The sequence below is a fragment of the Diadema antillarum genome, unplaced genomic scaffold (assembly GCF_040938485.1).
Source record: "Diadema antillarum isolate AM-2024a unplaced genomic scaffold, OU_Dant_1.0 seq00000861_RagTag, whole genome shotgun sequence".
NCBI lineage: Eukaryota > Metazoa > Echinodermata > Echinoidea > Diadematoida > Diadematidae > Diadema > Diadema antillarum.
The window spans coordinates 447,502-474,174 of NW_027271731.1; the positions used below are offsets into that span (position 1 = coordinate 447,502).

The window sequence follows — 26,673 nt, forward strand, 5'->3', positions numbered from 1 at the left end:
TGAGATTGAAGTTGAGATTGAAGCTGCTGAAAAACAAAGAAAATACTTGATACACGTGATAATTCTAATATCTTAAAATATCTTTCTTGTACCGTTACAAGTGCAGTATCACTAAAAATATTTTTTTTTGGGTAATATTTCATGATGACCATACTTAAAAAAAAAATTTTAATGGCATTTATTGGTTTTGTGCATTGACACTCTTCATATATTGACAGATTACTCTTTTTTCAATAGGTTCCCATCACTTTTGTCGCACTACTCTCTTGTTTTAAGCTTTATTTGTGATGGACAACAGAATTCTATTGCAACTGATTGACAGATTGCCCTACATTGACATAAATAGCACTGATTATTCAGTGTTTTAGCAGTATTCATTAAAAAGAATTGTGGACATGACTACTACAATCAAACAGTGATTACTTACGTCAATCAGTTGCCATACAAACAACTCAACCCCAGAAATAATTAATTCGAATAGACTTCTACTGTTTGAAAAAGATGGGGAAAACATCTTGAAAAAAAAATCAGTGCAAATTCATTATGCAAATTTGTTGACAGATTGCCAAGGTACCTACATCATATTCTCACATTGTAACATATATTGCCGATGAATTAGAGTTTATAAACTGAACTACACTGAATATTGAGAGTGGATGTCATCATGAACTTTCACCACATGGCTTGATACACCACTTAAGACTTTACATTGCCAAGCTGTATTCATTAGATAGGACATGACAGATATGCACATGGTAATACAAAAAGAAGAGGAAAAAAATTCATTGCATTATCCTACACATTGAAATCCCGGTATTTTGGGGTGCCTACAGCTTCATGCAACTTTCTGCTCTCTGTTGCTATAAGCGCTGGATCACTTCTCATACCTGGTCAAAGATATAGTAGTAAAAAAAAGATAGGTAACCCATCTGACATATTCGCCAAGTGTATCATTGAAGAAACAAACACCGAAAGAAATATATAAAGACGGTTATCAGCTAATGCAGCATAATATCTTTAACTGCGGCCTTATCAAAACTTGAGTTGAAAACACTGCAATAACCGAACAGTTCTGAGATGTGTTATTTTCTATAATTTATAGAGGATATTCAATGCAAATGGCAGGCCATAGAAGGGACTGCTATCTCATGGCGAATACACAGCATATAAATGATGTCTCTCGTACTCTGACATCGTAGAACACAGATTGAAATACAATGACAAATCTAGCGTCACTCCATTCCAGCCAAAATGATAGAATGACAGACTGTCGGAAGCTTGCACAGTTTGCTCTAGCCTACACAAATTTTGTAATACACCATTCAAGTTCGTTCTACGAAAAAAAATACAACAAAGATATCAAAGCGATATTTACAGTAGCATGGAATGTAGAAAGAGGGGAAAAGTAGACCGATTGTGACAACTAAATGCTCTGTGATCCAATTCACTCTTGGACTACAACAACCCAATGGACCCCCAGCTACTACAGCGACTCCACAAAAGCTGATCACATCTACACACTGGTTTGAAAGCACGCCCAAGGATCTTCCAAGGAATGTCTACCAACTTTTGGAACTATCATTTACAATTTTTGTTTTTATGGGGGAATAAACCTGGTTTCCTATCCTTCTCTAGCAAAAACATCACTTACCCCTTTGTACTTATATCCCTGCATTTCAGTGAAGAAGAATTTTCACTTTTTTTTTTCTTGGATAGCAAGCTGCTCTCTTTGGTATCCCAACATTTGCAGGGAGATGAGTCGAGGTCATATACAGTGTATTCACAAGTCCACAAATTATATTCATCTACAATATGCAGTGAACACATTTGGGATCGATACCTACTATCCCCGTAACACATATTCAATTTTAGGAATCATCGTCATACCTAGCTAGCTAGCATCATCACAGTAGAGTCTTAGATTTATAGATACCACCCGCAGTCGTCACTCATGCCCCCGCATGTGTCCTAGTGTCCTCTCCTTGTGTCTGTGAATGTCAAGTCGATGTCTGTATGGGACGGGGTGGGTGGAGGGGGCGGGGCAATGGAGTGAAGTACTTGTATATAATAAGCGGTTGCCATGGAGACCCCCTCCTCCCTGGATCGCCTCTTGTTTAGTTGTCATCGTCGTCCTCCTCCTCCTGGCTCATGGAGCCGTTGTGGATCACCAGCTGGTTGTTGACCGACGCGGTGGTCTCCTCCACCTGCAGCCGGTGCTTGACGTTCTCGTAGGTCTTGCTGTTCAGGGTCCGGTGGGACACTCCGTGCAGCTCAAAGTCCTTGTACATTTTCTGAGGGACCAAACAAAAAGGAGGCAAGAAAAACGCGTATATCTAAAATGAAAAATGATAACAGCAATTATAATTATTTTGAATGCACATTTTCATATGCTGGATCTGTTGTCTGGAATACTTTACCAAGACAACTCCGCCTATGTGTTTCAGAAGAAATGTTCAGAAGGAATTTTAAGACTGAACCCTTTGAATAATGATAATAATAATAATAATAATAATAACAATAATAATAATAATAATAACAGTGATAATAATAATGAATAAGAGTATTAGTAATAATAATAATAATAATAATAATAATAATAACAGTGATAATAATAACAATAATAATAATAATAATAATGGTAAAAACAAGAATAATAATCATAATGATAAATAAATTCATGTAAAAAGTTATAATGATAATGATTAAAGAGGAGTTAGCGAATAGAACTACTAGCTTTAAGTGACAATTTGTACTCATGGGGGGTTAAACTTCACAATGCAAGACCTCATGATTTCTTGTTGCTCGGGCCCCACCCCCAACCAATTTTTTTTTTTTTTTTTTTTTTGCACAATACATAGGAATACTTAGGGTGTAACCACTTTGGGCTGCCCCATTTTTTTTTACCCTGGAAGTGGCACCCTTTCTTTAATGAAACCTTGAAAAGGCCTTTATTATTTTTCTTTGCTTGTCGGCTGAAGAAACCCAGAAGTGGAATCAGAAAGTTGTGCTGCAGGCCTTTTTTTTTTTTTTTTTGCTTGTTAGCTGATGAAACCCGGAAGTGGCAGTAGAAGTTGCACTGAAGGCCTTTTTATTTATTTATTTATGTTTTTGCCTGTTAGCTGATGAAACCCGGTAGTGGCACCAGAAATATAAACTGGACCCTCCCCCCCCCCCCCCCCCCCCCACACACTTTTGAAAACATGGTGCTGGCCATGCATCGTACAGCAGTTACATTTACTCTTGAGGTACACAGAACACAGCTATTCATAGACATTCCTGATGTTTTGCAACAATAGTCGTTCATTTTTTCAATGCCAGTTACCAGTAAACATGACAGAGTCAGATCCCCACAAGCTTCAAAAAGGCCACCATAAATTATTTCTGTCAGCTAATGCAAAAGGTTTGGGCAACATATATCAAGCACTGCACGATTTTGCACCCTTCAAGTTTTTGTTCTGGTCACACAGTCTCCTCATAAACTATTCACTTTTTAAATTCAACTGGTAAATTCAAATTGCACAGGCAGCACATTCATGTGATACAAAACTTGATCATTGTGGAAGAGAGGACTCAAGGAAGATGAAACTGTTTCCACCAACTCTACTACGCATACCATCAAACAGTCTCACCTTCTTGAAGCCACACATTAGACCCATTACAGACAAAATTGCAGAGAATACTGAACTGAATAATCACTAAAGGCTGTGCTTATCTGTTATTTCCATAAGAAAACTGAAGCAGAAAAAAAAAATATCACTCAAGGTTTAATATCAAGTGGATTAAATAAACTTACTTAAAAAAAAAAAAAATGTTGTGCCCAATACTGATCAGTGCAAAATACAAATATTTAGCAAGGTCACAGAAGAAACAGAAAACAAAGCAACCTAGGAATCAAAAACAGCTATTGTTGGTCTACAAAAAATGAACATGTAACAAGATGACCCTGAAAGTGTAGATCCCAATAGGCAATGGAGATGACTTGTACACAGACGAGCCATTTCCACTCCCTCCCATCACTGCACCATGCTGATGCAGTCCGTTGCCACGGCAACTTACGCCTGTGATTCTGAGCAGCGTGTTGAGCTGGTAGATGTGAAGTTGGAGCTCCATCCGGTCCGAGAGCCAGTCACACAGTAGGTTCATGTTGCTGGTGTACCACTCCTACAGAGGGAAAATCAGAGAAAATCAAAAAAACAAAAACAAACAAAGATTACGCCCCAGGTATACATCACATGATACAAAACATTGCTGGTGCAGTCCCCGTATACCAGTATGTGCATTCTGCTTTTACGCAGCAAGTGCATTCCTGATGTACAATATGAACAGTGAAGAATTGCATGTGCAGCATGAGAGATATGACATTCATATATTAATGAATACAACACTGTGTGGATGAGAACATAAAGGATTGTACCACGTCAGGTAATTAGGGGGATTGTAATTAATCATAAAGCTGTATCTGCCACTAGGGGCGCTATAGTTATTATTATCATTATTATTATTTTTTTAATGGCGTTTTCTGGTTCTCACACGCCCATTACAGGGTTCATCTCTGAAAGGCACAAAAATTAGAGGGTAGACAACAGTGTGACATTTTTAAGTCAAATGCTTGTGAGGTCCAATGGGAATTTTGCTACAGAAATGGTCATCTTGTCAGCACTAAATTCGCACCTTTTCCCAGACTGAGCATAACTTGCCTGTTGCCATTTTACTAACATGATTCACAAAAAGACATTGCAGTGAAACATTGAAGTTATGCTCAGTGTAAGGGAAGTAGCATTTCAATATATTGCTAAGCCAGGGCTCGACACTAACGGTGGCCCGGTGGCCCGGAGCCACCAAATTTCACAAAAGGGCAGATTTGGTGGCCCGCCTCGGGCCACCAAAATTTTTTTTAAAGTATGTCAATAAATTTGTAACTTTTTGTGCCTGAAATGCATAAATGCATGCAGCGAGTTAATGTTTTTTATTGGGGTTTTTTTCGGGCCACCAAATTTTTCTCTCGGGCCACCAAAAATTTGAAATTGATGATTTTGGTGGCCCCATCGGGCCACCAAAAAGATAAGTTAGTGTGGAGCCCTGGCTAAGCAATTAAAGAGAAATTAAATAGATAGGGCATATAGATACATATAAAACAGATATATGCACAGTGTATGCACATACAGCAGTTGTGCTATAGATGATGTGGTATGAAGCGCTGTGAAGAAACTAAATAGATCCTAAGTGGGATTACAAATGTAAATATTGTAGTTTAGTCTGAAGTTGTCAGAGTAGTCTGGCGAAAAATAGTACAAATATCATTATCAAAAAATATACATGGCATATATTCAGACACTGTTTTGGCCATATTGGGTCAGTATGCATTTGCATTGCTTAGTCCTTTTAAATTTCCAGTCTATCATTTCATATCTAAATAATCCAGCTGTTCAAACTGGAGCTCTTACAATGGAAGCATAAGAACATGAAGGAGCAGGCTAGAAATGTACATCAACAGAAAACAGGGGGGCCGCAGAATTTCATGCCAGTATATACAGCAGCAAATTTCACTAGTATGTGAAGTAGTGAAATGTGGTGAATGTCTCCCTCTTGTGACAGACTACATCTTATTTGGTGGGTCATGGTCACAGCTGGTCCCTGATTGATCTCGAACTACCTAAGTTCATTAATTAGCTACTGCACTGCAATCATATTGCTTCTAATGTAAGCATCACGAGGAAAAATAGCTCATAAGTGCATGCTACAAGTTATCATCGACTGGCTGTGTGGTGCTTATATGCAAAAGAACAAATAAAACAAAAACAAGAAAAAAAATAAGGACTTCACTGAATCTTGAGCAAAGTGGCCTAGTCCATGATTATTTAACAACTCTACGAATCAGTACAGTGCTATGAGTGAATCTCGAGTTTGATGGGGACAGCTCAGACAAGATTGCCATGTGGCTTCACACCTCCATATTATGCAAACCAAAAACTGAATAAATGCAACTCCATGTCTTTTAAAGAGAAAGAATGGAGTTTGATTAGCGGATATTCAACCAGCAATGGTTATGAGATGAGGATTTCAACATTTGATTGCCATATTACACAATCTTACTGGTCAGTCTAGTAGCTACCATTAAACCATCTGATTGGTCAGTCTGATACACTAGCACATCACCACCAGATAGGTCAGTCTGGTTTGCTACCATTTTTCACCCTCCAATTGGTCAGTCTGGTATGCTACCATTACACATCTGAATGGTCAGTCTGATACACTAGCACATCACCACCTGATAGGTCAGTTTGGTTTGCTACCATTTTTCACCATCCAATTGGTCAGTCTGGTATGCTACCATACCACCATCTGACTGGTCCGTCTGGTATATCATCATTAAACTATCTTAACGATTGGTCTGGTGTGCTACCATCAAATCGTAATTAATCAATCTGGTATACTACCATTAAACAAGCCAATCGGTCAGTGTGGTATCACTCGAAGTCAGTGAAAAGGGAGCATCTTCCAATCCAGCATAATTCACTGCCATCACATGTTTTTAAACAGACAATGGCAAATAAAAGTTCGGTAAAATGCCAAGAAATCTTTCCGACTCACCTCAAACAGATTGGCCAGGAACTCGTCGTCATGGACACGCTCCCTGATTTCATCCAGGTTATCTCGGATGAATTCCACGTAGTCGTCGGCCAACTCCATCCCTGGATTCTGGGGGAGTGGGGGGTAATCAGCAGTAGTGGCTTCATGAACAACTCATCATCAATGACAAAAAATGACACTAATCGCTGTCTTGGGAACCATGTCAGTCCTTGGAAATACAAGGTAATATAGCATGGTAAAATGCAACTGATTCTTTACCACTGGATGATACACATTTCTGGCCAAAACAGTATCAACTGCTTGATTTTTTTTTTTTTAAATTTAAAAAATATATATATATATATTCCTCTTTGAGACACATTTGTTGTACTTGTCTAGATGTTCAAAGCTGGTCTTACAAATCAATTTGTAGCTGTAGATTTATAAACATTTCTGAATTTTTGCAAGATGGCAGTGACACATTTGAGATTAAACACATAGTATTCATTCCATATTTATCTATTTAGATTATTTAAGACAGCTGTGCAACAAAATAACGTTAAGGAGCTCTTGTGGCGTAGTAAAATATATAGATATCGTTTCTGCGCTCAACAAATGATTTATCATTAGTAATAAGCAAACGTAGGTAGGTATACAAATAGCATGTGAGAATGAATGTATGAGTTTGTGGGTGTAGAAAATACATTTCCATCCTATTCCAGAGTTATAGAAATCTACCATACAGGATTCCTGTATAAATTTTCATGGAGATGCTCCCTTTTTGAAGTGAGTTGCATGGCTGCTATCAGAAACAAATGGTCTCCCCCAATGCAAGATGACTTCCTTTTGACAGTGTTGTCAACTAGATAATACTTTTGATCAAAAATCTAACAGCTGTACAAATAGAATGTCTTCAGAAAAGACCATTCCAGTATAATCGGTAAAATGACAGTCTGTATTAATGCACACGCAATGCAAGGTTAGTAGCCTGGATAATGGAAAATGTTAGAACAAGTTTTGACTAAATACATATATTTTATAAGATTGCACAGATGAATCTTTTGCAGTGTTTGAGTATCATAAAGACTGTGCGATTACTTATCTGTCTGGTGAAAAGTGTTAGAACAGAGTAGATATCTACATTGTGCATTCATCTACATGTACGTATGCTACAAAAGTTTCACTTACAGGAAAATACACTGTATATCTACCACAGAAGAAAAACTGGGTTAGTAAGATATGCACTATAAAATACAAATGCCAATTATAATTGAGATAGATAATCAACCTTGGCTAGATTAAGATTGTTAGGGAACAGAGTAAAATGTTGAAAGAGTCAATTAATTAATACAGACAGGAGAAAAAAAGTCCAATAACATACATTGTAATGCAAAGTAAATACAAGTGAGAAGACAGCCATCAAGAACAAAAGAGGACATATTAGAGTGATTTCAGTAGATAAAAGATAGAACTTTATACCTAGAGTAGCTCTTATATGAAAATGACACATTGGCACATATTAATAGCAGCATTTTAGCATGTAGATGAGCATCACTCGATGTCCCTCATTCATTGTAACATACCATTAGCAGGTATCTGTTGCACAGGAATATGCACATAAATATGAAAATATATTTGTTAGATAGAGTATCGGGTCATACACATAATATACATTAATCTCATGCAGTCCCAGGATAGAGCAAAGATATCGTGCTTATCCAACCATGATAATGACTTCCAGAAGCTTCGAAACTCGCGTCATGGAGCCCCGTTTCGAGAAAGCACTTTGCAGCAATCATAGCTTGCAGCAATTGATGGCACCGTCCCAGCAGCATGGTGACAAACCAGTCATCTTGCAACATGTATTTGTTAGTTCAACAAAACTGTGACAGCACAGTCATTTGACTGCAGTTTCTATAGCAACGACTACAATGCTTGCTTCTGATTGGTTGCTGCCTAGCTGCCTCACATAGGATGAAGAGCGATTACTGCAGGCTGCGACTGGAGAGGGGAAATCAGAGAGTGCTTTCTGAAACGGGGTCCAGAGGAGTTTCACAGACTTACACGTCGCTTGGGTTTGTTGGACTGTTGCCATGAAAACTGTGGAAAAGACTGAATCGTCACACAGACACATGCCAATCATGTAATGTCTGGGATCGGGCAACGTTTACATGCCACACCGAACTCTGGACTACAGCTAGTCTTGATAAAGTCTGTCATGTCTGTAATATCTCTCACATCATATCATGGTATTCTGTGAGGGTTACTATCACTATACCCTAACCATATGAAACAGCACTCTGAGTAGAAATAAAACAGCTTCAAAATGTCTAGCATCCCTTTCAATTTCTTCCCTTTTCATTTAAATTAATACATACTTAATTCATTCAATGATATGTTAATCAATTTTATTTTCAAAGACTAGTGCTCATGTCAGTCACTCCCTTTTGCTAGTCATGACAAACTGGACGGAAAAAATAAAAGTTCTTTCAGATTAATTTATCACCAAGATAGGAGAGAGGCATCAGTTAGATTTATACTGCCCCATGCCCATTATCAAACTCAAATTCCAACATCAGGATAAATGAATCAAGAATGTAAGATATTCTTTTCTCATGATGTTTCACTCAGGTTTTAATCTACCCCCTCTTGTATCACAGGTGTAAAACATACACACACTAAGCCTCGTCACTATTCATCATCAATATATTAGTCAACGCCCTCTGGAACTGCATTGTTGGTAAGAGAGATGGGGTGATAGTACTCCTCAAAATTGAATAAACACTAGATTACCACAAATATTAAAGTCACAGCATTCCTTACAATGGATCTTGGCTGTGTTGCAACAGGATATTTGCTACCCTCATGCATACAGTAAACTTTACTGCTTCTTCTGCCTAGCATTGTAGCCTAAAGCAAAAGAACTGTCACTTCTAGAGTAGCCCAGAAGCTTAAAACAGATTGACAGAGATACTCCAGACACTAGAAGAGGAAAAGTTTTAGGAGGGGAGATAGGGGTGAACAAAAGAGGGGCGTAAAGATAGATTTGGCTGTCAGCACCGGGTAGTTGTGAAAGGGGTGAACTCTCTTTCTATTACAACATTACAGAAGTTGGAAGGTTTGAAAGCACACATTTCAGGACTGGGGTTGTCATGACATAACCTCTTCATTAACTCTACTTTGGCGTGAGTTTGTGGGTGTGGTTCTGGTAGTTGGTGGGTGGCAGCCACAGGGTCTCATTTCGAGATAAACTGACAAAGGGTCTGACTGCGATAATTGGATACACAATACAGATCCATGGAAACACACTCAGGAAAAACAAAAAAAAAAGTTTACTAAGTCCGTCACAATACAACAAACAGCATTCTTTGCAATCCAGAAAACTGTAGATCTGAGACGTCGCGTGAACCTTGGTCCTTGATTGATCAGACTGTGGTTTCCACAGCAGAGAACCTGGCTTCAGTACCAGTGAAGGCGTGCTGAGGATCGAGCTCAAGGTATTTCGTAGCGCGAGCTTCATCTGGCTTCGAGCAACAGCCTTGCTTTGTACTTTGCAATATGACAAGCTGATGAGGTGTATTGTCCTAAGGCTTCCAAACCGCATGCCAACACGACAAAGAAACCTCTGATTCTCACCTGATGACAGTCATTTTTTTTTTTCAATTTCAGTCTGTTAAGCAGGTGAACTTTGGACTTAAAGACATGACTGAAGAATACAATGTTCTGGACTGCAAAGAAACTGTTTCATAGCATTTTTAGAGGGAGTAAGTGGGATGAATTTAAATGACCTACCAAGTCTGTGCGAATTTTCTTTCTCTGATAAGCATTAAGAAAAAAAGTATGATGACAAAGGTCAGACCAAAATAGGAAATAAAGGGTAAGTACATGTACTGTACATCAAACAGCGTATCTATATATATAAAAAAAAAAGTGAATGCGATTGCATGCAAAAATCTTGGGCTACATTTCCCTTGGAAGAATTAATTGATGCACATTTTATTCCAAATTCCTTGACTGGTCAGAGTTTTACCAATAGGAAATGTTTTCTTTGAGATTTCCTTGGCAAAGACTATTCTCTGAAAAGACTCTCTCTCAATTGCATAAGATTACACTTACTACAGTGTACATGAACTCCAGTAATAAAACTTATGATAAAATATCGCTAACAACTACAAAACAATTGCAAACGTACCCATGACCTTACAATAAAATATAAGAAAATGGAAAAAAAAAACCACTATGAGAAGCTTTTGACGTGGTTACCGTGAATGAGAGGATTGACGCAAAGAAAGTTCCCTCGTCATAGCGTGCCAGCTTCGATAGCACGTTCTCCAGGACCCCCCGGAGTTTCTGCACGGACAGCTGAATGACGCTGTACGAAGTCTTGTTGATCTCCTCGTCTATCCTGGTGTGATACTGATGCTGCCGAAAGCAAGAGGACGGATGTACAGACACATGTACACACCACACACACACACAAACACAAAAAGAGAACGGTAAGATCGGTCAAGTGCCAAATGAAAAACACCCCTTCAGCAAATTGGCAAGAAAATTATAAAAGAGTGTTCAATGAGCTGTTTGCTTCTTTACTGTGCGATGAAAAAAAAAATAAAGTTTGTTACTTCTGGGGAGTGTGGGAACTGGCTGAGCAATGTATCAATTCCTATTGGGAATTAGAATACAGATCTTCAGATTAGTTGACTCCGATATGATTGAGTAGGGGAAGCAATGAATAAGAATACAAGAATTTAACAAGATAACTCAACTTTCCAGATTCGGTGATTATTCCTTTTTTTGCTTGTGTTTGCTCTTATTTTGCTCTCTGGTCAAATTTCACTAAAATAACCCTAATGTCTACAGAATACAGGTATCACGAATGAATATACTGCGTTAATGACTATCACACCGACTGGTCTTTCTTAGTTTATCACACAAAACCTTACATTGCCATGTAATATACCAGTAAGTAGACATTGGTCTTAACCCGTTGAGGACGAACTAATTTTGCTAAAACACGCATTTCCCATACATGTAGATACTTGCCAAAGTATACTTGGGACTAGTCTAAAATGGGTTAAGGGTGATAACATATGAAAATTACTCAATCCTATCATCATATCAATACTACTCATATACACAAAAGATTACTTAATAATGCAAGGAATATAGCTACACAGAGGACAGAGTGAGAACATCAATGGAGTAATCAGTTTTCTTGAATACATATATAACAGAATACTGTCAATCAAGACTTTTTAAGAAAACCTACATATTCTCTGTCTTGGTAGGGCAAAGTTTGCCCAGTATTCCTTCTCTACTTTCTTTTTTTTTTTTTAAGTTTCAAGAATTTTGTGAAAAGGTTCATGACAGCAAAAATTACAACACATGAAAATATCAACAAAAATGAAAACAAAAATTACCCCACATGCACTGTCTCAGGACAGAACACTAGTGCTGCAATATCAAGCGACTACTAGCAGCCCTAATGCCATAGACATTATGAATGGTGGTCACTCGCTTGTTTTAAATGCTAGCAGTACTGACAAGCTCATTTAAAGCAATGTTTTAACAATGTCGGTTGTTTTAAAAGTCACACTTCCTCCTAAATTTTTGTGTCATGTGTTTATTTGCAATCACTACAATAAGGAGAAGACCAAAAAAGGGTGGAATTAACAATTTTGCAAAAATGTCTAATCAACTGCCATTCATTAGAATATCTGCATGTGCAGACATCACACTATTTTTTTGTTGTCCGTGTACGTGTGAACAAGGGAGCAAAAGAGCAATTTGAATCGCAATTAAAATCTCTCTTTTCCAGTGCGTGTAAATGTGCCTATGAGACAGATGTCCCGAACGAATATATGTAATGTAGGAACTGTGTAATCCTCTTGTAGTCCCCACTACATCACAATAGCCTGCAAGCAAGGTGACAGATGACGTTACACCCAAGTAGGTCATCAATTTTCCCAGGTCGAAAAACCAGTACAAACCAGTAGAAACCAGCTAACATTTTTAACGGGTCTTTACTGGTTTTAACTGGTCTTAACTGGCTTCAACTGGTACCAGTTGAAACCAGAAGGCAACCCCAATTTTCCAGTAACAAAATAAGCAATTCTTATGAAAACCAGTTGATACTGGTTGAAGTCATACTGGTACCAGTCTACACCAGTTGAAGTTGCACTGCTTACCAGTTGACACCAGTAAAAGTCTACTGGTGGCAAGTTGATACCAGTTCAAGTCTCACTCTGTACCAGTTGATACCAATTGAAGTCTACTGGTATAATGTGATACCAGTTGAAAATTTACTGGTACTAGCTGATACCATTTCAAGTCTCACTGCGTACCAATTGATACCAATTGAAGTCTACTTGTATAAGTTGATACCAGTTGAAGATTTACAGGTACCAGTCTGTAGATACCAGTTCAAGTCTCAATGTGTACCACTGAATACCAATTGTAGTCTATACATTATGGCAAGGTTTACCAGGTGGGGAGAGCAGGGAAAAACAACAAACAATCCAAAACAGCTGCTGACACAGTAGTTTGGCAAGTCCAGCTAAATGCATTGGCACCCAAAGATTTAATCAGTACTGTGTGTGGCTTCCTATACTCTTGTCTGATATTTTAACTACACTGAGACATGATTCAAGTGCAATGGCCTGACCAGAGACGAGAAATATGTGACATACGTCAGAGGATTTTATAATTGAGATGGGTCCACTCACTGCCTCTGAGTCCTTGGTGGGTGGACACAGCTTCATAGATTTATCCTTGGCATCGGTCAGTACGTTCATCATCACACAGAGCTCCGTGCTCAGTCGGTAGTCACTGTTCTGGCGGCCTTTCTTGATCCAAACTTCAAATGCTTGCATAGTTCTGTCAGAATCATGTGGACAGCATTTTCAACGGTTTAAACTAAAGTCTTTCGATCATGGAACAGGTTTCAATCACTGCACCAGCAGGTACGTGGCTCAAAGCTTCCTACAAATTCATGAGCATACTTAAATGAAATATATCAAACTGGGTTTTGGGTAAAGTGTGTTATTAAAGAGATATTTGAATACCTGGAATGACGATGTTTGAGAAACTACTATTAATATACTGTCTCAAATTTAATAGGCAAGCATTTCATGATAAACTCTCCCAGACCTACGGTACTGACTATGGTATTTGGATTTTAGCTTCAAAAAGCATTTCTCATTGTTTGTTATTGATCATGACAAAAACAAATAAAAAAGAGGGAGGTCAAAAGAAGGGAGAAGGGAAGAATTGATAAGAAAAAGGGAACAAGGAGGAAGAGGGATAGTGGTGAAAGAAGAGGAAGAAGTGGAAGGGGAATGAAGAGGAAAAGGAAAAGAAGGAAAAGAGGAAGAAGGAAGAGATGGGAAGGAGAAAGAAATAGAGATGGAGGAAGAAGAAAATTGGGAGGAAGAGAGGATGAAGAGGGAGAAGAGGGAAAGAAAAGAAGGGAAAGGATGAGGGAAGAAGGAGGAGGAAGAAGACAATGAGGAGGGAACATGGAGGAAGACAATGAGGAGGGAACAAGGAGGAAGAAGTAGAAGGAGGAAACAGGCAAAAGGATGAAAGAAAGAAGAAGAAACAAAGTGGAAGAAGAGGAGGGAAGGAGAAGAATGAAGAGGCAGAAAGAACGGGGAAGAAGAGGAAGAATAGGAGCTGGAGAGAAGGAAAAACAGGAAGAAGAGGGAAAGAAAGGAAGGAAGGGGTGGGAAGGAGGAGGAAGAAGAAGAAGAATAGGAGATAGAAAGAAGGAAGAGGTGGGAAGGAAGAGGGAAAAGAGGAAGAATAGGAGATGAAAAGAAGGAAAATCAGGAAGAAGAAGGAAGGAGGAAAAAGAGGAAGAATAGGAGATGGAGAGAAAAGGGAGCAAATGGAGAGGAGGGAAGGAGGAGAAGGAAGAGGAGTAGGGAGAGGAAGAGAATGGATACTGACGAAAAACAATGATGGCAAAGAATCATCTACCTGACAACACAGGACTCAATCATATCGGCTGCCATCAGTTTGAGTCTGTGGTCGAGGTGGAGAGCAAACTCCTGCTGAGGCCAGTGCAGGTCTCTCACAAACGTCTGGAGCGCGTCCAGCTTCCAGAACAGATCTTCCGATGTCTCAGTGCCGTTTCTGCATCCAACATGGGATGCAACAAAACAGAACGCAATGATGAATTTGCTTGGGACAAAGTTCTTTACTTCACTTAAATTAAGCAAGCATCAACCTGCAGATAAAGTAACCCTGATATCAACACCAGTCCTCTTTAAACACTCAATGTGCTTATAATATGTTTTGTGTTCACTAGACATTTCAAATTGCTGAAAGATTATGTGACTCTTTGATATGTGTATGTCTGTGTGGGTGTGTGTTTGGTTTGGCATAAATATGAGTCTTACAAAGCTGAGTAGCCATGGTGATGGGGGAGGGGCTTGTTCCTTTTCAGTCTGCCTATGCTGTACAAGACTGATCGACTCTGCTCAAGATCCACTGCCCATACAGGAGAAATTAATTGTTTGGTCAAGTTTTGGTCACAGAGGCCACCTCTACTCACCCCTTGGGCTCCCACTTTTCCTTTTCGAATCCCCGATGAATGGACTGAGCGATGGATGATTCCATCAAGTCCACGTAGCGGATGACTTGAGGAGCAAAAGTGTCTTGGAGCTTGACGTGGAATCGTCCACCCTTGAGTGTCGCTACATCATCCCAAGAGGATGAGGGGAGGGGAGGAGGGGGAGGAAGAGGATGAGAAAAAAAGAGAGGATGAATTAGACTGTGATGATGGGAAAGGACTCTCTATCTCTCTTGAAAGAAAAAGCAGGTCAAGGTGTGACAAAGTGGATGAAAACAGAACATCATTGCGAACAAGACAAAGAGGTGAAGAATGAATGAGTGACTTAATGTTACAAAATATTTTTCAGATGCAGGGTAGTCAGTTGTGAATTTATATGATGCTTTCTCTATATCCAGGCTAATGGAAGCATTCAAAGTACATGTGTCCCTTTTGCAATCCTGGAAATTAGATTCCTTTCATAAGCTGGTATATTGTAGAGGTAGGTAATTCAGACCTTTCCTCAGAATGATAAAACTGGAAACTTCTTAATGTTAGAGAGAAAATTGATTATATAGATTTCCAGTGAATTAATTTAAATTCCAACCATTACTCTTGGTACAAAATTGGAGTGTATTCTTGAGTGACAGCGATTAGTTTTTCATGTCTTTTCTTGAAAATCCTGAGGTGTATTATGTGAGATTTCATACACGATGTTGGTAGACATATTATCCTTCAACCATGCAAAATTTTGTGCTGTTTGGCAAAAGGGATATAGGACCTTTAATCTTCACTGGCAGCCCTGTATGAATACACTTCTGTGGTCACTACAAAAACATACTAGCATTTCAAGAACGCTAGTCACTACAAACCTGACTCTGCTTTGAAGATTCCACATCTATGCCAGTTTTGCTCTTTCAGTGCACATAATTCTCACATTTCCTCAAATATGACCCCCCCCCAAAAAAAAGGGGGGCACATGAAATATCTGAGCCCTGACAAAATAGGATTGTGCAATTAAAGGGACTGTACAGTACTAGTCGAGATGAGGATTCAGCTTGTAATGTTTTGCGAGATATTTAGAAACCACTCTATGAAATGTAAAAGAGCCTATAATTCTAAGGGAAATCAAAAGTTTATTTGATGAAAATCGGTTTTGAAATGACTGAGATATCTAAAAACAATGTAAAACAAAGAGATCCTAATAAAAGTAGTGGCCTGTCAATTTTATTAGGATTGCTTTTTTGGATATCTCAGCCATTTCAAGGCAAATTTTCATCAAATAAACGTTGAATCCTTCTTGAAATTACATGCTCTTTCATATTTCATAAGAGGTTTCTCATTATCTCACCAAAAAATCATTATAAACCTGAATTCTCACCTTAACCAGTACTGGACAGTCCCTTTAAACCGAGAGCTGAATCACTACTCCATGTCAACTAATGAGAATATAACATTTTGGAATTGCCAAAAATTACTGTGATTAGCATTTTCATAAAGTCTGGCAAATATGATCCACTGACCCCCAATGCTTTTACAGGAGCCTTAAGGGCACAAAATGTCTAAAAGGGAAAGAAATCATTCCCTACCTTGTGCAAAGCTACCAAATAAAACAGAAAGTCTGCAGTTTGTTCTTACTTTCTTTAAAACATTCCCTTCCCATTTCTTCACATGGATGGACAAGTGTGGGCTGGGAGTTTGGGGCCATCTTTGGCTTTGTCTTCTTTTTTTTAAACTCACGCTCTGATCGGAGGAAGTCATTGAGCAGCTGGAAGAGCGGGAAGCTGTCCCAAGTGTCCGGTGGCTGGACGTCCAGGGAGGCATCCATATCAACGCCAAACAAGGACCAGAAGATCTCTGCATGCTCTATGAGCAGGTCACTGAACCATGCAAATGCCTGCACAGAGAAGGGGACAGGCTTGTTATAATCTTTGGCTTTTGTTCTTGTTTTTGAAAGTTTTTCTCTCTATGATATGATTATCTGGACATACTATGAAGAGAAGTTGAGGAAAAGAGTGCACTGGTTATGTAATGAGCCTTGAATATCTGTACCATGTACGTCATATGTGCAAAAAACAAACAAACAAACAAACAAACAAACAAACAAACGCTTTGCTTCATATTGTCTACAACATGGTATACTTGCAATGTAGATTATGCTTAGAAGGATTCTTCATCAGCATCATCGCTTTGCTGTCTGCACTACAAGGACTCTTTCCACTCGTTTCATACGATGTAGAAGTATTATGTCTGTCTCAAAATGAATTTTTACCATGGCACATGGAAAAATGCAAAGAACTGAGTGCTAGTATTGATATTCAATTCTGTTTTTCTTTCTTTCAGTACACTCGTCAAAAATAAACTTATCAGTCTTACAATTCTACAGCAGCAAACACAACCCGACAGAATATGAAACTTATATGAATTATGACTACATACTTGGCAACTGTAGTCATCGTATGATAATACTTTTCATGTATAATAGTGCATTGGTTAGATTATTTAACAAATTGCATGTTATAATGAAAGTGTGTAGACCCAGCAACATTGAAATAATGGAGTAATAACCTTAACTTTTTGTATTATATGTCCCTGGCTAAATTTGCATATAACTCATTTAGACAAAAAGAAGTTAACATAGCTGTATTAGTCCCAATATATCACAGACAGGGTAATACATTACAAACTTGAATGAGACGAAAACAATTTTATCCAATATAAATACAAGCTTAGTGCAGAGTATATTGCAGGGCATACAACATCAACTCAAAGTTATTCTCAAACAAATAGGATTAAGTTACACAGAGTCTAGGAGGGTGCAAAGAATGTCTCTCAAAAGAATTGCAACCAACTCAAAATACAGATTTCAAGTCAGAAATGTAGATTTCAGAAAAGCCACGACATCAAGATTCATACAAAGTTAACCATACTTTTTCTTCCAGGGGTAAATCAATGCATTATGCTATAATTGCCTAGAATATCATAACATGTTTTATCGCCGCATGAATTATTCAGAGCAATGCATTGGGTATGAATAAGTCTATTTTGTCACAAAAATGTCTGTGTAGTGATGACAATTTATCATATGAATTGGATGTAAATATTGTTTGGCCATTTCATATGGAAGGAATGAAGTTGCCTGTTAAATCTTTGTTGGTTTTGCTGGTTACAAGGATGGGAGGATAAAAAAAAAAAATGAATGCTGAGATAATTCTGGGTGTATGTTTTTCAATGAGCTGATAAGATAAGACTGATATAAAGATAAATACTGATAATAGCAAAAGAAAAAAAAAAGAATGTACTTAATGGAGATACTGTTGAGAATGACAAGATTCCTGTGAAAGCCTGATGGAATACACAGAGAGAGGCGGATCCAAAGAATTTGCAGAACAGTTGCCCATGACACGAGCAATTCAATGGTGTGCTAGTGTAGTGCGCTTTTAACAACATGCTTGTAAGATGAAAAGGAATATTTTTCATCATTCAATGTCGACATTCAGTGCAGCATTGTAGAAAGGGAGTCGAAGAACTTGCTGTGCAAGGGAGTTATGAAATGGCACTTATTACGGCAAGCAAGAGAATTAGTAATATAAAGGTACATGTACTTTGTCACTTTAGAATAATGGGGAAAATTCACACTGAGTGAGCTAAAATATCTTTGCATGCTTTGGAAAGTACAGTAAGTAATTTTGAAGAGAAATATGTTTTGTTAGCTGCAACTCATATTCAATGATCCGAGAAAGGAAGCATAACGGAAATCGTTCTTTGAATAACATTGAGTGCATCAGAAAGGATGATGGTTTGGCAAAATACATGCCGTAATTGTTATCCAAAACTACCTCAATTGATGCAAAATTATTGACATCAAATACCCACTCTCTTTAACATTGTGCAAGAGGTGCGTATTTTTTTTTTCAGTTTGCATGAAGGAAAGTGATTATGTGGGTGCTTTGGCTACATGGGGAGACTTGCACCTTTTCCTCTGTGCAACACTGGAAAATACATCTGAATGCCAATCATACCAGTGTTGGCTTTTCTTTGAAATAGCAGATTTATCGTGATATACTCCAATAATTAAAGGTAAATTGAGATGCTTTGTAAAAAAGGAAACTGGCAATATCCCTTTCAGTATCCCAATAATAAATGTTGTTTTGGGAATGTTAATTTTGTATATGTATACAGTCATCTGCATATGTTCATCAGGCTCAATTTAAGGTCAGTATCTTGAAGGCAGCTAAGGAGTGCATGTTTGGGGGTCAGCTGAGAGAAAAAAAAAATGTTTTAGCAAAGAAATGAAAGGAGTTAAAAAAAAAAAATGAAAACCCGAAGCAAGCTGACAAACGAGCTCTTCATTTCATGCAGGAAGGTAATCAACAAAATTTTCTAAGTCATATTATCACTAGGGATGTATCATTTAAGATCGTTTAATAATAAAAGAAGAAATACCGTGCAAGGATTGTATGAAAGTGGGAAATGTTTCACATTCGAAAAAAGAAGAGACAAATAAATAAAGAAATAAAGATCACTTTAACCATGCCTGCCCATCTAAAACTCATTTCAGTTCACTCTGATCTCATGCATATCTTTTCACCACCACAAGAAGAGCAGTTACAATGGATGTCCATGCAAAGCAGCCAAAAGTATCATTTTCAAACACGCACATCACACACACACAAAATAAATCTACACAAAAGTTTAAGGAGTCTCTTCTCATTCTCATCCTTTCGATTCAGCATCGGGTGTTACCATGGCAACTATTCTCTACACATTTCATATGTGCAGACTTTGAGTCGTGGAGGAAATTGCAGAAATTGAGAGAGCATTTCCAGAGCTGCCAACATTCATTCATTAAAATCAGCGAGGTTCGAGAAAATGCAGAGATGCCTGTGTTACATACACATCTACAGGCAATAGCAATTGCTAAAATTAGGATGGCTTATATATTCTTTTATTAGAAAATAGAGTAACAGTTAACTTTTGTCAGGGAGCAGCTCACAGAAACAGGCACACTTGGCAGCACTGAACTGTAAAATCCTGATTATTGGATAAGATTTCAGAGAATCTGTCTCATATTGAAAACTCAAATAAAACTCATTCCTTCTGCGTCTCTGTGCTCTATGGCTATATCGAAATATAGCTTCAAAAGAACTTTTTGTGTGTATAAAAGCTTTTTGCCCACCCTTGTTGTTATGTTCAACAGTCATACAATAATCTTGTGCCTGTTACCACATGATAATGGCACATTGCGATTGTATAATCATGGATACATATTTCTTTGCTGTCTACTGTAATGTAATTCTACGCTAGTTAAACTGTTAATTCTGTTAAACATTTCTACAAGTGTGAGAAACAATATATTGAAATTGAAGTTAAAATTGAAAAGGATTGACCTAAACCAATCAATGGCCGATCTCGTGCTCTAAAACAAAAGCAAATCTTAAGCATACAAAATTATGCTCCACTGTTTGTATTATGAACGAGAAATTCAAATTTGGCAAAGTTGAACTTTGGCTGTATTATCCTGCAGTGTACTTCATCTTGCCATGATAAAAGTCATGTTTGTAGCAATTTACTTTGACAGCCACAGAATGCATACAGGACACATGTGATAACACACAACAAGATAACTGGGAGACAGATGAAAATATATCATATTATATTGAAGTCAAAAATGCATTTTGCAATTTCCGTGGAGAGTCAAACCATCTGTAAGTACCCCCAATATCTCTCAACTCAGGCAAGAATATAGGTATATGATTTGATATTAGTAATGTTTCTGTTACATCTCTGGCACTAAAATATACTCAGTTTAGCTGTTAGTTAACCAAATCACATAAACAGATGATAAAATTTTTTTCTTTCATAATGATTCATGCAAGCTTATCAAATGTGATTATTTATAAGAAAAACGAGGGGTTACATGATGAACATATCCCACGCACACAAAATGAGAATAACAAAAAGTCCCACTAGAAGACTGGGGTAAAATGACAGAAGTTGAATCTTTGATAAAGATGATGGCTATAGCTTCCATGACACATCAGGAAAGTGTGAAAGGGAGAAAGAAAGGAAAATGGGAAAGACAGACAGATAGACTAATAAACAGAGACAGATTGACAGACAGACTTACAGTATATAGATAGATACATATATAGGTAGACAGATAGATTGCTAGATAGATAGACAGATAGATAGATAGGCAGATAGATAGGTAGATAAATGGATAAACAGAGAGACAGGTAGATAGACAGATAGATTGATAGATAGATAGACAAACAGATATATACAGAGATAGACAAACAGATATATACAGAGAGAGACAGACAGACAGATAGATAAATAAATAAACAGATAAATAGATAATAGATAGGCAGACAGATAGAGAGATTGAGAGAGAGAAAGCACACACAAGTCAGGGAATGATTAACGTGTGGATGCATGCTATAAACAGAACTCAAATGTTGAAGCTGCTGGACCAATAAATCAATGCGACTTGGCGGGAGACTAAGCAAGCGGCTATAGGGGAAAACTGGATATCATCTCACAAGGTTTCAGAACAATTTCAAATCAACTATAAATCAGGAGTTCTAAAAAGGTACAGCTAGTACTCTTCTAGTTTGGAGTAAATACAATTTGGCTATATGGTAGGTAAGTGGAACAAATGCACATAAATGATTATAACTGGAATAGTATAGAAAAAAAAGAAAATGGAATAAAAATGTACCTTAGATTCTTTGGGTTTGTCACGCTGCAAATTTTTCATGAAATGATTGTGTAATTTATTTTTTTGTTGGATAGCAGATGTGGGAAAAAGTGGAAAAATGAGAGATGCAAATGGAATGTCATAATGCAATACATGGGTGAAAAAAAGCTGGATATGAAATGACTGGCCAATGGCCACATTCATTGCATGGGTGGGACACAAGAATGTAAAGCAAGGTACAAGAAAGGTGGGGGAGGGGGAGGGGAAGGGGTGTGGCAAGACAATAACACTGGGTAAGCAATGATGGCTGATGTACTGGAACCTCTCATCATCTGGGATCGCCCTGTGTGAGGGGTCGGGGTGAGAGTGAGGGGTAAGTGGATGGTGTTCTTGCACACAGGTAGGTGGGTTTAGGGGGTCTATCAGAAGGGCACTACCAAACTTGAGTAAGGCAAGGGAAAACAGACCAGGGGGAATAGGACGGGTGTGGGGTTGGGTGGGGTGAGCAGTACTTGACTTTGGCTGAACATCAGTCATGATTACGAAGAAAAACAGCACTGGATATCTGATTGATGAGCAGGATGGGGGGGGGGGGCACATGTTACAAGTACATGGATGGAGTCTGGGTCGGATACTGGGCTGTCAGCAAAGGTAAGGATCATCTCATTATTAATAAGAAGTACAAACTTGGTGGGAGAAGGAATTACTTGATATTCACACTCATTAACATATCAGTACAACATACATACGTACACTGGAGTAGGTTAGGTGGGGTGTGAAGAATGGATCAACATTGCACACAACTATATTCCTCAGAACCTCATCAGCCTTTTGTTCTGTTCCACGGGACTTGTTTTAATAACATAGATATCGAACTGGCGGAATCTCTTTTTCGTGGGGAATGTGAAACACCATAAAATCTCTTTGTAAAGTCTATTGAATGTGTTGTTTATTATCATATTGATCTCTACGACCAAAAGACACATAGCTGCTCTCAACATCGCTGCAAATAATCTCTCATTCATTTGAGATATTGACCTGATGAGGAATCGATCTGCATCTGTCATTAAGGATTCACCACCACCACCAAAAAAAAAAGGGGGAGGGGAAGCACCTTTAACACAACAAATAATAAAAACAAACCCAAACTACAAAGGACATTCTGCTGTTAATACTTAGCAGTACATGGGAAACGGATTTGGAAAACACTGCATTCACAAGTCACACTCCACCAAGTAACAATTGAAGTGATAATTTCTTGTCACAGCTCCTTGCAGACTAGGAATAATATAATCAGAGTACAGTTTCATCCTTTTGCCAAATTTTGCTTTGGCTATATCTTCTCTTCTGTAATATCACTATTACAATTATTAATATCTTGATTTATCATTATTTCTACTACAACGGATGACACTAATACTACATTCATCATCTAATCACCACTTTCAGTATCATTGTCATTTTTAGCATCATCGTCACTACTACTTCTACCGTTATAATTACTACCAAAGTTATAACATTTTCACTGTTGTCTTTATGAGAAAGTTTTTAATCATTACACGAGTTCTGAAATTCTAAAATTAGGATGACATGATTTTGTCCCCTGTTATCATAAAGGCTAATGGCTCAAGGTTTCAAAGTCTATTATGTCATTCATCATGAACTTTGACCCCTGCCAGTTGACACACGCGGAGTCCCTAACCTTGACCTGCAGTATCTAACCTATCATAGTTCACTCTACACTTAATTCTTGTGACATTATTGGTATGTCATCATATAAACTCCATTCTGAGAATTCTTAATCCTGGCGTCAGATGCTGCTTACCCTGACTCTGTTTGACAAAAGCAGAATTAACATTCCTGCCTTGCCCAAGTGTATTCAGTCATAAATGAAAGTCTTGAATTACAACAATCCTGGTAAAAGTTCTGCCTCAGAATATGACTTTTCCCTCCAATAAAATCTAGATACAAAAATAAAAGACAGAATAACTCTGTATTAGAGCAATGTGTGTCTCATCAATTTCAATATTTTTTTTTCTTTTTATGTTGCAGTGAGCAAAAACATTAACTCTCAAAAACTTTGACCATTGACTCTACCACATCCCCCCCCCCCCATCCATTAAATTTTGCTTTGTATAATGACACATACACACACACATTCATACTGCTACTTCAAGTAACTCCTAGGTTATTGCAGCAAAAACAAATGGTATATATATATTCACATGCACACGCACACACACACTCACACACACACATAACTGACAGATGGATAATGGTTTGACAGACAAACGACCAAAGGACATAACGTCTCCAGTACTGTGATGTAGACATAAAAACAGTGTGAAATCTTAGATGAATCATTTTCATTCAAGCATCTTTTACAAATGAATATGCTGGGAAATATTTCATGTTCTATCGATATAAAAACACTGTATATATGACATACCAAGTTAGGCCATATGTCATTCATAAACAGGTGCGTAATATATCACTGATTAATCAGTATGGTAAACACGACATTACCATATCTATTGTGATTATAGCAACAGAAAAGCATCTGTTTTTTATTGTTGTTCTTTTGAGATTCTTATCTATTTGTCACCGAAAATAAGACTAAAAGGGGGGTGACACACGTTCTACTCATATCTAGCCTATACATGTATCTACATAAAAGCAACCAAAAGAGAATGCACAGCTAGCAAAACACATATGGCAAAGTAAAAAGTTCAATGATTCTTCCAAGCAAAATGTAATTTATATCTCAGAGCTACGAACTGTACAAACTACATCTGGTGAAGTGGATTTGCGCCTCTACGGATTTAAAAGGGGAAGGGGGGTAGGGGGATGGTGGGAGTGAAGTGACCGTCTCCGGTACTTTGTGGGGGCGGGGATAAGCATAGGGTGTGGTGGGTGTAGTGATGCCATGGTGAGCCATGATGGGGGTGTTGCCGTGGTAACATGGGATTTGGATCGCCAGCCTCTCACACTGCCATTGCAGCCCACAGGAATGGGTCAGGCCACATAATTTCGTGCAAAAAGTTGACCAAAAAAAAAAAAATGTGACTCTGACTACACTCTTAACTTAAACACACCAAGCAATGGGCAAGTCCCCTACATTATTCAATTTCAGTGCTTGGGTTACTGACAGCTGAAATTTCAGTGATTGCATTTTATATCAGATCCTAATTATATTTATTGGCTGAAATACAAATTACTTTTAAATCTAGGTCATTTGTGATTTTTTTTTTTAATTGAATGACAAGTCAAAACATTATTTGCAAAACTGCAATATCAGCCCAGTATTCTGCAAATACAGAGATTAGAAGTAATAATGAAATCCAGATAGAACATAATGAATCCAATATAAAGTTCACATTTAACATTAGTGTGGTACAGAAATGTTCCAAGCAAAAGACTGTGCAATAGATCTAAAATTCATGTAAGATGCATAATCTGAAAGTAATCATATTATAGGATTTTGTGATAAGTTCAAAATGTGGGGAATTACAGTGAATACAAAATTAAAACTCACATAAAAAAGATTATAATGCCAAGTATTTGAATTTGTTATGCAGAAATGCAAGAACAACGCATCACTGAATCAAATTAGAGTGCATAATTTGAAAGTGTATGAACACAGAGCGTAAATGCAATGTGCGATTCACTGACCACTATTGGCATAACCTAAAGGCAAGCAATTCCGATCGTACACATTCACTGTGAGGAGCTGCACCTAAACCAATTTTCTTTTAAACCGGTCTCAAACAACCCCTCGTCTTTCTCTTATCCTCAAGGGTTGGCAGTCCCCATGAACATCTAAAGGGCCTGCTACATATTTTTGACCGTGGCAATATTCAATGCATGATGTATAGGTGCCATGAGACTGGTGATCGTACCTCAGCATGGTGTTCCTCATTCTGCTGTAGAACATCGATGGAAAGTTCGGCCAGATGAATGACTTCTTCCAGTCTTCTCTCCGGGGACAAATCCTCGCTGCTCAATATTTCTGTTGGATGGCACGAGCAGGTGGGGTTGAGGAAATGCAAAATTGTCAAGATGGGGGAGAAGAAGATGATAAGGAATAAGAAGAGCAAATTAATTTATGGTGAGTTCCATTACCTTTCAGGAAGATTTCTGCACTATTCTATTTAATTCTCATAGACATTAACAATTAATTCTGACTGTGTGAACAAAAGGAAATGGCATCTGGTATTTGTTCCAGACCACAACTACATCACCTGCTGTGGCCATCCTTGGGTACTGGCCTCTCTCTGGCCAGAAGGGGCAATGATTGTTGTAAGTTTCTTGATGTGGACACAAAGATCATGTTTCAGTACACATTATATTGGAATTCAAGTGAGAGAGAGAAAAAAAAACTATTGCAAGAATCTGCACAGGGAAGACAAACTGCACATGACACATATTTTACAAAGTCTCATTTGACTCAAATACATGACATGATATTCCATTGTGTGAGGCTGTTTTAAAGATAACAGACAGAGACATAGACAGCATATACTGTACGAGCTGAAATTTTCGCGTACAGATATTTTCGCGAATTGCTACATGGAGGACATTTTCACGTGTTGTTAATTTTGCGGTTGCGAGGGTCAAACTGAACTTAGCTATTCGCGCGTTGTTATTTTCGCGTGTTGTTATTTTCGCAGTTCAAAGGCGATTCGCAAAATTCGCAAAAATAAAACCATAGCGAAAATTTCAGCTCGTACAGTACTTGGTGAACAACTCGGGCTATTGTTTTTGAATGATAACAAGGACCAGATAAACGTACTGGCTTGCTGTAAAAGCTCATACACAGCTACATGGCATTGCAACCTTGCAGTAG

The 26,673-nt window shown here is 38.0% G+C and overlaps 1 protein-coding gene across 1 annotated transcript in view; it reads right to left on the reverse strand.

The window, feature by feature from the left end:
• Positions 1 to 1,090: 1,090 nt before the first annotated feature.
• Positions 1,091 to 26,673, reverse strand: part of LOC139740568 (calcium-dependent secretion activator 1-like) — a 91,815-nt gene continuing 66,232 nt past the window's right edge. Inside the window, exons 17-25 of the mRNA XM_071651154.1 lie at positions 25,727 to 25,836; positions 16,865 to 17,021; positions 15,128 to 15,269; positions 14,551 to 14,706; positions 13,296 to 13,446; positions 10,834 to 10,992; positions 6,592 to 6,699; positions 4,057 to 4,161; positions 1,091 to 2,291 (exon numbers count right to left, since the gene is read on the reverse strand). Of these exons, the coding sequence (XP_071507255.1) occupies positions 2,115 to 2,291; positions 4,057 to 4,161; positions 6,592 to 6,699; positions 10,834 to 10,992; positions 13,296 to 13,446; positions 14,551 to 14,706; positions 15,128 to 15,269; positions 16,865 to 17,021; positions 25,727 to 25,836 (1,265 nt within the window). The 3' untranslated portion in view covers positions 1,091 to 2,114. The remainder of the gene's footprint in view (positions 2,292 to 4,056; positions 4,162 to 6,591; positions 6,700 to 10,833; positions 10,993 to 13,295; positions 13,447 to 14,550; positions 14,707 to 15,127; positions 15,270 to 16,864; positions 17,022 to 25,726; positions 25,837 to 26,673) is intronic.